Source organism: Equus asinus, chromosome 2, assembly GCF_041296235.1.
Source record: "Equus asinus isolate D_3611 breed Donkey chromosome 2, EquAss-T2T_v2, whole genome shotgun sequence".
Classification (NCBI taxonomy): Eukaryota; Metazoa; Chordata; class Mammalia; order Perissodactyla; family Equidae; genus Equus; species Equus asinus.
Window position 1 is genome coordinate 145,996,809 of NC_091791.1, and position 13,199 is coordinate 146,010,007.

The 13,199-nt window shown below is 34.7% G+C and overlaps 1 protein-coding gene across 5 annotated transcripts in view; it reads left to right on the forward strand.

Moving 5' to 3' along the window:
* Nucleotides 1-13,199, forward strand: part of DMXL2 (Dmx like 2) — a 139,398-nt gene that overhangs the window by 45,554 nt on the left and 80,645 nt on the right. For 4 of the 5 annotated variants that reach the window (XM_014852294.3, XM_014852312.3, XM_014852303.3 and 1 more), the window contains exons 7-10: nt 3,888-4,066; nt 6,424-6,607; nt 9,103-9,277; nt 12,583-12,822. In XM_014852294.3, the coding sequence (XP_014707780.2) occupies nt 3,888-4,066; nt 6,424-6,607; nt 9,103-9,277; nt 12,583-12,822 (778 nt within the window). The remainder of the gene's footprint in view (nt 1-3,887; nt 4,067-6,423; nt 6,608-9,102; nt 9,278-12,582; nt 12,823-13,199) is intronic. The other variant, XM_070501599.1, reaches the window with a different exon arrangement.

Here is a 13,199-nt window from a genome sequence, read left to right on the forward strand (position 1 = left end):
CCTGACTGCTAATGATGTTGAGCATGTACTTACTGGCTATTTGTATAATTTCTTTTGTATGGTGTTCATTCATCTTTTGCCCATTTTAAAAAAAATTGGCTTGGTTTTCTCCTTGTTATTGCCTTGTAAGAGTTCCATGTGTATTCTACTACAGTTGAAAGATAAATGCATTGCACATGTTTCTCCCAGTCTCTGACTTGCCTTTTTATTTTTAACAGTGTCTTTTGATGTGCAGAAGTGTTTAATTTTGAAGAAGTCCAGCTCACCGTCTTTTTTGTTGGCTTGTGTTTTTTGTGTCCCTAGATCTAAGAAATCTTTGTCTACCCCAGTCACAAGTATGTTATACTGTTTTCTTTTATAAGTTTTATAGTTTTGACTTCTACATTTTGAGGTAATTTTTTGTGTTTGATTTGAAGTTACTTTTTTTCCAAACGGATATCAAGATATTCCGGTGGCATTTCTTGAAAAGGCAATCCATTCTGCATTAAATCACCTTGACAGCTTTGTTGGAATCAGTTTTCTGTTCCCAGCCTCTCTATTTTGTTTCATTGATCTAGGTATTTATCCTTATGCTCATAATATGCTATCTTGATTATTGTAGCTCTATAGTAAGTTTTGAAATTGGGTAGTGTAAGTCCTCTAACTTTGTTCTTTTCTTTAAAAATATTTCTGGTAGTATCTGGTCCTTTGATTTCCATACAGATTTTAGAATAAGCTTGTCAGTTTCTCCAAAAAAACCTACTGTGATTTTGATTATGTTTATATTGAATCTTTATAGATCAGTGTGGGAATAATTGACATCAGTAGCATTTGGTTTTTGGATCAATGAATGTCGTATATTTCTCTATTTAGATCGTCTTTCTCTTATCAGTGTTTTGTAGTTTTCAGTTTACATATCTTGTACATAATTTGTTAAGTTTATCTTCCTAATTTAAAAGGTATTTGAACAAGTTACAGTTCTAATTATTGCTAACATATAGAAATAGAATTAATTTTTTTTTCTTTTTTTGCTGAGGAAGATTCACTATGAGCTAACATCCGTTGCCAGTCTTCCTCTATTTTGTATGTGAGCTGCTGCCACAGCATGGCCACTGGGTGGTGTAGGTCCACGCCTGGGAGCCAGACCCGGGCTACTGAAACCCCCACAAGGCCATGGGGGCTGACCCAGAAATAGAATTGATTTTTTAATTTTGATCTTTAGTCTTATGACCTTGCTTATCAGTTCTAGCAGGTCTTTTTGGTAGATCCTTTAGGATTTTGTTAAAAAAGACAATTTTACTTCTTCCTTTCTAATCTATATGCCTTTTATTTTTTTCCTTACTCAATTTTTTGCAAGTACCAGGACATCTAGTACAATGTTGAATAGAATTGATGAGAACAGACATCCTTCTGTGGCTCCGAATTTTATGGGGAAAGTGTTCAGTCTTATATATGATAGAAGTTGTAGGTTTATTATAGACGTACTTGATCTGGTTCAGGATGTTCCCTTCTATTCCTAGTTTGCTGAGAGTTTTTTTTGTGTGTGAATTAATGTTGACTTTTGTCAAGTGCTTTTTCTGTGTATATTGAGATAAGTATATGAGTTTTCTTTTCATTCTATTAATATGGTGAATTACAGTGATTGATTTTTTAAATGTTAAACCCACTTTGCTTTGCTAGGATAAACTCCACTTGTTCATGACTTATATACTGAATATACTGCTGGATTAGGTTTGCTAAAAATTTATTAAAGATGTTTGAATCCATGTTCCTGACAGATGTTAATTTATAGTTTTCTTATGTCTTTCGTTTTGGTAGCAGGGTAATAATACTGGTCTTATACAGTGAGTTCTTTTCCTCAGTTTTCTGAAACAATTTGTGTAGGATTAGTGCTCTTTCTTCCTTAAATGTTTGGTAAATTCATCCATGAAGTCATCTGGGCCTAGAATTTTAGTTATAGTTTTAGGGGTTTTTTTGGATGAGAAGATTTCAAATTATGGATTCAACATGTTTAATAGAGGTAGAGCTATTCAGGTTTCTTTTTCTTTGTCAGTTTTCAAAAATTGTCTTTCAAGGAATTTGTCCATTTAACCTAAATCATTGAATTTATGGGGATAAAATTGTTCATAATATTCCCTCATTATTCTTTTAATGTTTATAGGATCTGTAGTCATGTCTAGTCTTTCATTCTTGATAATGATAATTTGTGTTCTCTCTAAATATTTTTGATCATTCTAGATAATTATCTTTTATTGATCTTTTCAAAAATTAGCTTTTGGATTCATTTGTTTGTCTATATTTTGTATATTTTATCTCATTGATTTCCTTCTTCCTTATATCTATTTACCATGGGTTCGCTTTGCTCTTCTTCTACTTGATGCTTCAGCTAGAAGCTGAGACCATTTATTTGAGACCTTTCTTCCTTTCTGATGTAAGCATTTAAAGATATGCATTTCCTTCCAATCACTAATGTACCTGCAGCCCCCAAATTTTGATGTTTTGCTTTTATTTTCATTCAGTTCAACATATTTTAAAATTTCCTTTGTAATTTAGAAGTGTTTTTTTTAGTTTCCAAATATTTGGGCATTTTCTAAATTAATGATTTCTAATTTAATTCTGTGTGGTTTTAGAGTTTTAGGCAGTAACAGGTGAAAGTGGGGCTGCTTCATTTGAGGGGGAGGCAGGTGGGGATGGGAGAAGGGCCTAGAATGCCACCTGCTTGTGGAGGCTCTGTCTTCCCTTTATGACTCCTGAGGGGCTCTGAGGTACCTCCAGGTTTTTATGACGTGTAGTCTGAAGCCACTGCCATACATTGTGCAGTAAATTTGGTTACATGAAAATGATGCTAAGGTGAAAAAGGTACTTGGAGGAAAGCGACGAGTATATGGTTAAGTGGTTTTCTCAGACTAAGCTCTTAAAGAGATTTGCTGTATAATTCAAATATCCAAATAAAGGAGACATTAGTGGAAACATACATTATGCAGATAAATTGAGAATGAGTAACAACATGGAAAAAAACAGAAGTGTTTGTCTAGTCCAGATGAAAGTATTTGGACCTATACTGGAATATATAGTTTCATTGTTTTTTAGAGATTGAGGTTTTTGCATAAACGATAACATGCTGTTATTTCCTTTAGTGCACTTTTCACCATTGAGGATTGAGCACTATAAAGTAGATAGTTTCTGCTAAATAAGATACAGTTATTTAGGCCTTCAACAGAATTGTTAGAACTAAGTAAGATGATAAAGTCAGTGCCTATTGTTATACCTGTAAAATCTTAAGTGGGCATAGAGGTGGTTCCTGACAACTGCTTAAATGCCTTCTCATCATGTAGAGTAGGGATCAGAAAACTATGGCCCACAAGCTAAGAATGGTTTTTACATTTTTAAAGGGTTGTAAGAAAAAAACCAAGAAGATTCAGTGTCAGAGGCTGTGTGGGCCACCACGCCTAACTTACTATTTGGCCCTTTACAGGAAGTTTACTGATTCCTGACTTTAGAGTAAGAAACAATTCATATTTAAAAAGTATTTGTTTCACCCTTGCAGATCTCTTCAAAAAGGAAAGGATGATAACAGTGACTGATAACATGGTGTCTTTCTTATCTTATCCAAGGGGCTAGCATCTGGGTTCATAATCTTTTCTCTCCAGTGACCCATGTATATTTAAATGGGAATTTGGCATCCATCCCTATTTGAAAACCAACATTGTGCAGATAACATTGATAATGAACAAACTGTCCATTTATTTTTTAAGAATAGTATTCTTTAAAGTAACAAACATAATTTAAATATAGGTCATGCATTAGTTTTTATAAGTAACTTAATTTTTAAAGCTTCTTCAAACCCACTCACATTTTGAATTGTGTATGTATGAATTCGTTTTATGTTGACCTGTGTGTTTTTGCAGGATGATTGCCTTTTGAAAGTGTGGTATCCTATGACTGGCTGGAAGTCTTCAATTATACCTCAGGATCATCACGAAGTGAAAAGGAGACAGGCGTCTACCCAGTTTTCCTTTGTTTACTTGGCACATCCCCGAGCTGTGACAGGTTTTTCATGGCGTAAAACTAGCAAGTATATGCCCAGGTTAGAAAAATGTATCATATAAACTTCAGTTTGTATACTTGTATATTTATAAAAATAATGAAAACAAAGGTCCTTTTGCTGCATTGACCTGGGGGCAGTTAACAGCATAAGCTCTAGGCATCCACTGCCTGAATTCCTATCCTGCTGCTGTTACTGGCTTCATGAGCTATGGACTAGATTTCGTAAACTCTGAAAGCCTCCCTTTTTCTCTCTGTAGAATGAGGGTGGTAGTAGGACCCGCCTCAGAGAGTTGTGAGTCTAAAGTGTGTTAGTGCATGTGAGTGCTTAGTACAGGCCTCTGCACAGAGTGTGTGCTCAGGCAGTGTTAGCTGGTACTGTTAGTAGTAGCAGCAGTAGAAGAAGATTCTAGGAAGGAAATGCTTGCAAGTAACAGGAAAGTACATGTTGAAGGGAAATAAAACCTAGTAATAAACTGTCAGCAAGACACGTGGTGGCAAAGCATGTCATGTACAGTGAATAAAGTGGCCAGGTTTTTCTTGTCATAGGGCTATCAACAGAACCTTCCCAAAGAATTTATTATTATAAATTTTTCCTCGTTCTGTAGCATTTCTTAGAAGTATTTAGAAAATTAAACTACAAAGCAACTCATACAGATAATTCCTGTATGCAGGAATATGCAAATGCATATACAAGGAATGAATATACGAATGAAATAGTGGATATATTCCTGTATCTTATAACCAGTTTCTAAAAAAGCTTGCTTGGAAATCTATGTTCATTCTTTTTTCTTTCTTTTTTTTTTAGGTGAGAAAGACTGGCCCTGGACTAGCATCTATTGCTAATCTTCCTCTTTTTGCTTGAGGAAGATTGTCGCTGAGCTAACATCTGTGCCAATCTTCCTCTGTTTTGTATGTGGGATGCTGCCACAGCAAGGCTTGATGAGCAGTGCATAGGTCTGTACCTGGGATCCAAACCTGCGAAGCCTGGGCTGCCGAAGTGGAGTGCATGAACTTAACCACTATGCCACGAGGCCCACCAGGCCGGCCCCTTTTAAAATTTTTTTTTTTTGGTGAGGATGATTGGCCCTGAGCTAACATCTGTTGTCAATCTTTCTCTTTTTGCTTGAGAAAGATTGTCCCTGAACTAACATCTGTGCCAGTCTTCCTCAATTTTGTATGTGGGACACTGCTCTAGCATGGCTTGATGAGCGGTGTGTAGGTCCATGCCTGGGATCTGAACCCATGAACCCCAGGCTGCTGAAGCAGAGCGGGTGAACTTAACCACTATGCCACCGAGCTGGCCCCTATATTCATTCTTGAGGGAGAGTTATTTCATCTGCTAAATATGTCTGAGAAATGTTTACACGTGATGGGAAATATAGCACATATTATAGAGGTGAACAGTAAATGATAACATGGGAAATTTACATATTTTTTGAATCTAAATAAAAGATTTATTCTGCTTAGGTTATTTGCATCTATTGAAAACATTTGCAAAACACTTTACCTTTGGCTGAGGCAGATTCTATGTAGGAATTTTTTTAAAGGGAGAATGATTTTTTTGTTCTTTCATAATGAGCAGTTAAGTCACTTTAGCTGCTTGATGCTGTGACTCTTTTGCTTATTTTAACTTAATGGAAATTGATCTATAGTTTGAAATTATATTCTATTTAAAGTTTTTTATGAAGATGCTCATTTGTTTACCTGTTTGTAACTGTTTAGGTTATAAGCAGGATGATGCAAAATGATGCAACTACTGCCATAAGCCACATGGTTTAATTACACTTAATGATCTTTTACTGTGGTCATTATGTAATTCGCATTGATTAGGTTTTCTTTTCCTGTTTAGTTTGTTTTGTTTAGAAGATATTAATATTTCTGCAGAGCCTAGTTTTCAAGCAGCACTTGAGTAATCTGGCATTGACTTCTGTTTTCTTTGTCAAGACCATTTCCTAGTTTTTATGGTGTTCACAGCAATACTGTGTGTGATTTCAAGCTCCATGATTGACCATTCTTTCTCCATACAGTGTAATTTCTAAAGCAGTTGGAAGCATACTGTACCGACATTTAGCTTAACTGATCAAGGCATGATTTTAATGAATTAAAGTGAATGTCAGGGACAGTTAAGTCTTTCCTATTTAATGGTAACTGATTGCAGCCTTGTGTCTAGCCTGCCTCCTTGCAGGAATGAGCAGGTAATAAATGGGGTTTGGTGAGAGCGTGAAATAGTCAGCAGAAATCCCTTACCACTGTTGGAACAATAACTTCACATAGATCATACTGTTAGTTTTGTGCTAATGTCATCTTTCTGCCTGAAGAACCAAATATTAATAGCCTCTAATTAACTGATGGTATTGATGTTCATGGTAACTTTTGCTTCTTTCTCTTTGTCGTTAGAGGTTCTGTCTGTAATGTGTTATTAACTTCATGCCATGATGGTGTCTGCCGGCTCTGGGCAGAAACCTTACTACCAGAGGACTGTCTGTTGGGTGAGCAGATATGTGAGACTACCACTTCCAGCACTGCCAGCGACCTTACTCACGCTGGAAGACACAAAGACAGGATACAGCATGCTCTTGAGGTACTGTGTTACTTAAGTGGTAAATGAATTTTGAAGATATGTGAGTGTGGTGGGAATTCATAAGCTACGATGCAGATAGTGCACAAGGTACGTGAAATGATGAAATTAAGAGCAAAGAATTCTCACTTATGCTTGTAAGACTACTCATTTTATGCTACTTAGAAGCCAAATACAGATAGTAATGATCTCAGACATGTAGTCTAGGTAAATACTATAATTTTAGTTCTTTCATTTTGCATGTCAAATGTGAAAATCCGTAGAAGTAAGCAGCTTTGATTATTAAAACGTATAGGTCCTTGAAGTTAGTTGTAATTAAAAATATTTTGCTTTTCTTTTATGAGGATTAAAATTTATTTTTATTGTTCTAATTAAAAATGACTGTTTTGATCCTTAAGAATAAAAATGCTGTTAAGATATTAGACAGAAATGAACTTACGTAATTGCTTTACAGTTTCTGTGGTTTAATATTTTGAAAGTGAAATATTTTTTCCAATTTTTAAACACAATATATATGAAATAGAAGTGCTTTCTAAGAAAATAGATTATAATATAGTATAATCTGTTGTGTCCATTGTAATTAGGGAATGAAATGAGATGAATACATTATTGAAAATTACCAGAAATTTGTTATAGTAGACCTAGATTACTAATTTTCTTGATTTTTCCTGTGACTCTTTTTATGACACAAAGAATATGCTTATTCTAAAATTAGCTTCAGAAAAAGAAAAAGAAACGGAATTTATAATCCAACTATTCCAGTTATGTGTGTGTGTGTATTTTTTATTTATTTACAAGATTAGTATCATATTAGGCAATAATATTTTATAACTTTTATACTTAATGTGTTATAGACACCTCTCTACATTACTAATTATACTTTCACATTATACATTGACATTAACAGTTTAATGGTTGCGTAGTCAAAATGGCGTTGATGTTTCAGTAAGCGGAAATATTTTTGGGGTTTGATAGGCTAAGGATGTAGTCCTTAAAAGTTTTGTATAAAGTAGGTCTGCTCTGATACTATCTGTGATTGGGCACTATTTATACATTTTATTTTCAACATTTAAAGCACAAATGAAATTAAAAGCAGAAGTCAGAATAAAGTAATATTTTGTTTTGATATTGATTGAAATTTAGTGGGAGAAAGTATTTCATTTGCTGAATGTTTACAATTGTTTCTATATAATTATGTAACATTTTATCTTCAAATTACGTCTGAGCTTTTGGAGACTAAGAGCTGTTAGACATCTTTGATCCCCTATGGCACCTTATCTATTGCTTTTCAAGTGTTTGTTAAATAAGATTACTAACTGCTACATAAATAAAAGCAAAAATACAAGTAAACTTATGTAATCAGTGACTTGACAAGTTTTTCCTACCTTTTAAAAATGTTAATAATGTTAAAATTGTTTTTAATAGAAAAGCCTAATTGTCTGACTTACGAGCTATTTTGCTTTCTGACATCCTTTCCTAGGAAACTCCTAACTGTACATTTTGTTCCTAGAAGAAAATAACCAGCCAGTATTGCACCAGCCTTGCCAATCTAATTTAAAGTAATGATAAACATTAAAGATCAAGTGAAAATAATTTGATAGGCAGTATGGAGCAGGAGGTCTCTGATATCCATCCTGACCCTGTTACCAACAAAATAAGCAACTTCATGGCAGCGAGACCAGAGGCAGAGGACACACCACAGAACTGATACTGTTTTCTATTTGAAAGCGATAAGGGCTGTGGAAGTAGAAAGGAAGGACCAGATGTGTTACTTTAATGGAGAAGGAATTGAGAGGATGCTGCATTTTACTTGATTGAATGTGAGGAACAAAGCACGGTATTGGGGGTGAGTTAAGTGACAGCATAAGGAAGTACAGTGAGGTGGGATTACGGCGTAGAGAAAAGACCATGCCGAGAGTGACATGGTCCCATGTCAGAACAGTTCAGACAATCGAGCATGCTAGCAGAGAATTTTTATCCTATAGATGTGTCCCAATTTAAACAAATGCCATAGGTCAACACTTTCATGAGGTCTTTCCTGGCTACTTTTAACTTAGTTATTCTGTATTTTTGTGGCCTCTTTTCTTATATATAATAGAGATCATAGATTATTTAGCTGTTTAGCTCTAAGTGAGAATTTTAGGGAGAAATATTCTTCCTGGTAGGAAGATTTGGGAATTAAAAAAAAATTGTTTTTTACTCTTATGATTAGTAAATTTTATCTCAGTGCTGGGATATCCTGAAAAAACTAGAATTTGGATTCCTAATCTTAATAGGGGTTTCTGTAGATAATATTAGTAAGTGCTTTTGAGCAACTACTTCTGCCCTGAACCATGAAATTTGCAAGAACTATGGAGAATATATTCAGAATTGTTCTACTTTGAAATGGTCACATTTTACACAGAGGAAAAAAATCACAAAATCCTTAATAATCAAAAGTACTTTGGCATTTATTAGACTTTCTGGAGTTGGATTTAGCAATTATTTCTCTACTTTAGACAATACACCATTTGAAAAATTTAAGAAAAGGACAAAGGAGATCTTCTGTTCTTGTAACTCATACTGAATTGATGCCTGACCAGGTGGCAACGCATGAAGTTCAAAGACACATCTCGCACCACGCGAACGCACTGTGTCATTTTCACATTGCAGCGAGCATCAATCCTGCCACAGGTAATGGATAGTACAGTTTTATTTCTTATAAATATACCGAAATGAGGTAGATAGATAGGAAAGTGGGAACTACTTTTATAACCTACTTTTAAAATTTTATGTTGATATTCCATATTTCTTTTTAAAATACTTCTTAATTGGAATAGGAATAGAATATAAAGTACTATTTCTTAAATTGAGACTATGATATTCTCAGAGAATAACTGCAAATAAGTATTTTCGAGCACCTTGTTTGTATAGACTTTAGCGAGGGTTCTAAGTAAATGAGAGCTTTAGTTGAACTTGGGAACACAAGTGATGGCAGCCTGGTTAATTAGTTGATTTCTCTCCCCTTTATCTTTTCACTATTATTCTTTCCTTTCAACTCTTCTTTATAACTTTATCTAAATATATTTTTGCATAGTTTTCCTTATATTTCAGCATATCTTGTCTTCTACTCTCAGAGACTTTCTTGTCCTACACTTAGGGAAAGATATTCTTCTAACCTTGATGTTTTCATTTTGTTCTTTTCTTCCCATGTGGTTGAGTACTATTTTGAGGCAGGTTCAGCGTTGGCAAAAGTGTATTTGAAAACCTTTATTTAAGGGCGCTGTGTTCTTTCTGCGTGAAAAACATATGAGAGGGCCTGTGAATTTCATGTTACATGGCTGGTGGAACTGTGGTTATATAAAGTTACAGTCGTGTTTTATTGAAATGGAAGTCTGTTGCTTCAGAGTGCAGAGGATTTTACTTTTGTTTGTTTATAGAAAGATGATATTCAGTAAATGCAATTCCAAAAGGGTGATCTTTAGGGTCCTTCTCCCCATTGTAGCAGTGGCTTTAGATATGTGCTGTCCCGTATGGTAGCGGCTGGCCACATGTAGCTATTTGAGTGCTTGAAATGTGGCTAGTCTAAATTGAGATAGGCTGTTAAATACACACCAGGTTTCTATGACTTGTGTATAATAAAACAATGTAAGATATCTCCTTAATAATTGTATTTAATATTGATTCAAAAACGTTGAAATAATATTTTACAAGTATTGAATCAAATAAAATATATTATTGAAATTAAGTTCACTTTTTTTTTAACCTTTTATAATGTGGCTACTAAAATAAAAATCACCTGTGTGCCTCACTTTTGTGGTTTGCATTGTATTTCTATTGGACAGTGCTGTGCTGGCAGGTTAAAGGTTATTTTGCGTATATTATCCTTTCTGATCTAACATCTTAATTGTATTCTGAGGTTGTCTTTGTAGTATTGTTTTAAAATGGTGGTTTTAGATTTTTATAAATTTTTAACCTTTTTAACAGAACCTTGTCTTGGATTATTGACTATGATGAACATCTGACTTCAAACAGAATGCAATCAGTGAAAGTATGCAGTAAAAGCAACACGTATTAGAAAGTTGGGCTTTTTCTCTGTGTACACTATCCTGATCAAATGGAGTGGGGTCAGCGGGTTGTTCGCTGTGGGTAGGCGTTCGTGCATATCATTTGAGTTTAAGGATTGGATGTGATCTTGTAGCCGTTAGGCCTTGTCTTCCAGCATTGTTACTAACCTTCACCTTTTAACCAATTTTATCCGTCTTTATTCTAACTTACCTGCGTACTATTTTAAAAATCATTTTGTAAAAATATTTAACATCTTGCATTTATAGGTACTGTATGTAAATACAGCATTCACATTGACCAAATTGGTTGCTAAATGCAAATAATTTTGTATTGTAGGACTCTTCCTCTTCTCCACCTTTCTTTCAGGGAAATTTTTGAACCTACAGTAAAGCCGAAAGCATAGTACAATGAGTACCGATATACTGCATACCCAAATCTACCAGTTGTTAACATCTTGCCACGTATGCTTTTATTCTCCCTCCTCTGTCTGTATCTGTATGTCTTTGCTCCCTCTTCCCTTATTTTTGGCTGAGCTGCTTGATAGTACAGTTGTCACCAGCATTATTCTTCATCCCCTAAATATTTTACAACATTACCTAAATATTTCATTATGTGTCTTCTAAGAAAAAGAGGATTTGCTTCCATAACCACAATACTGTTTTCACATGCAAGGAATGTGGATAAAATAATATCATCTACTATATAGTTCATATTAAAACATAGATTCTTTTTTTTTTTTTGAGGAAGATTAGGCCTGAGCTAACATCTGCCGCCAATCCTCCTCTTTTTGCTGAGGAAGACTGGCCCTGAGCTAACATCCGTGTCCATCTTCCTCTACTTTATATGTGGCACGCCTACCACGGCACGGCTTGCCAAGTGGTGCCATGTCCACACCCAGGATCCTAACTGGCGAACCCCAGGCCATCGAAGCAGAACATGCGTACTTACCTGCTGTGCCACTGGGCTGGCCCTAACATTATATTTATTAATAGAAGACTACCTGAATATCCTGGGCATTTTATGTTTAGACTTCACTTCTTTTTGCAGAAGACAATATCTTGGGTTTTTTTTTTTTTCTTGAATGGATTATTTATAATAGGAATTGGAATTAAGGAGATTAATTTTTTTGTTATACACTTTACATGAACTAATCTATATCATGAATTTCATTTACCCCTAAATGGAGAAAATCTGCTATATTGAGAAGTTTGCCTGCCTTCATATGTTCTTTCTTAATGTTGTTTTTTCCCCAACTTTTTAGGAAAGTTTTAAACATTCAAAAAAGTTGGAAGAATAGTACAGTGGACACTTATGTCCTCCACCTTGATCCAATAATTGCTAACATTCTGCCACAGTCGCTTTATTCTCTCTCTATATACATGTATGTATGTGTGTGTGTGGGCATGTGTGTGTGAGTGAAATTTTTTCTTAATGTTTTGAAAGTAAGTTACAGACAGCATGACACATCATGCTTACATACTTTAGCCAGTATCTCCTAAGAATAGGGAAATTCTCTCACATAATCACAATGTCATTATCATACCTAGGAAAATTAGAATTCATAATCTCTAATATCCATTCATATTTAAATTTAAATTTCTTCAGTTATCACAAAAATGTCTTCTATAGCTGCTTTTCTATTTCATCTTTCTGTTCCCCCACCCCCAAACCAGGATTCAATAAAGGTTTGTGCATTTCGTGTATTTGGTTTTAAATTAGAAATTTAATTCCATATGAGTTTGCGCCGTTAGTTCTTAATATTTGCATTTATCGTTAAATTCAATTAAAGTTTTTTATAAATCCTGCTAGAGTTATGTTGACTTGTTGTTTAGCACCTTTTCTGTGTATGTATGGAATTAGCCTTTATAAGAACTTGTAGTATTTTTAAAGACATTAAAAATTCATGTGGAAATCTTATCTTGTTTCGACAGATATTCCAAATGTCTTGGTTGGCACTGTATTTAACATTGATGATGGAAACGGGGGCTTTGTAGTTCATTGGTTAAACAACAAGGAGTTTCATTTTACATCATCTACTGAGATATTTATGCAGCAATTACGAAAACTTTCTGAAAAGCAGGTAGATCATGAAAGTGACGATGCGGACAGGGAAGACGAGGAACGTTCACAGGAGGAAAGAGAGAGGGGTTTACATACGAAGCTAGACCATGGTTAGTACCCTGCGTTAACACCTTTTCGTGTTAACCACTTTTAGTTTGTGATCTTTCCTTCCCACTTTCCTTTCTTTTTATTTTTCCATTCATCCCACAAATATTTACTGACCATCTACTACAGACGCCATCTCACTCAGTATGCTTTGCTGTAGCATATTGCTTTGAGTGATGTATTACTTTGGAAGCCATGTTCTTTTTTGGGGAACAGGTTTTGCTAATGGTATGATAATGATAATGTGAATGAAATTTTAGTTTATCTGAAAGTAAGAAATACAGTAGTTTTCAGTTCAGATCAGAAAATAGTTTCCTTTGTTTGTTTTTTCTAGGCCATAACTTGGAAAAGGGATTTATAGTTTCTAAAGATAGTATGCTTA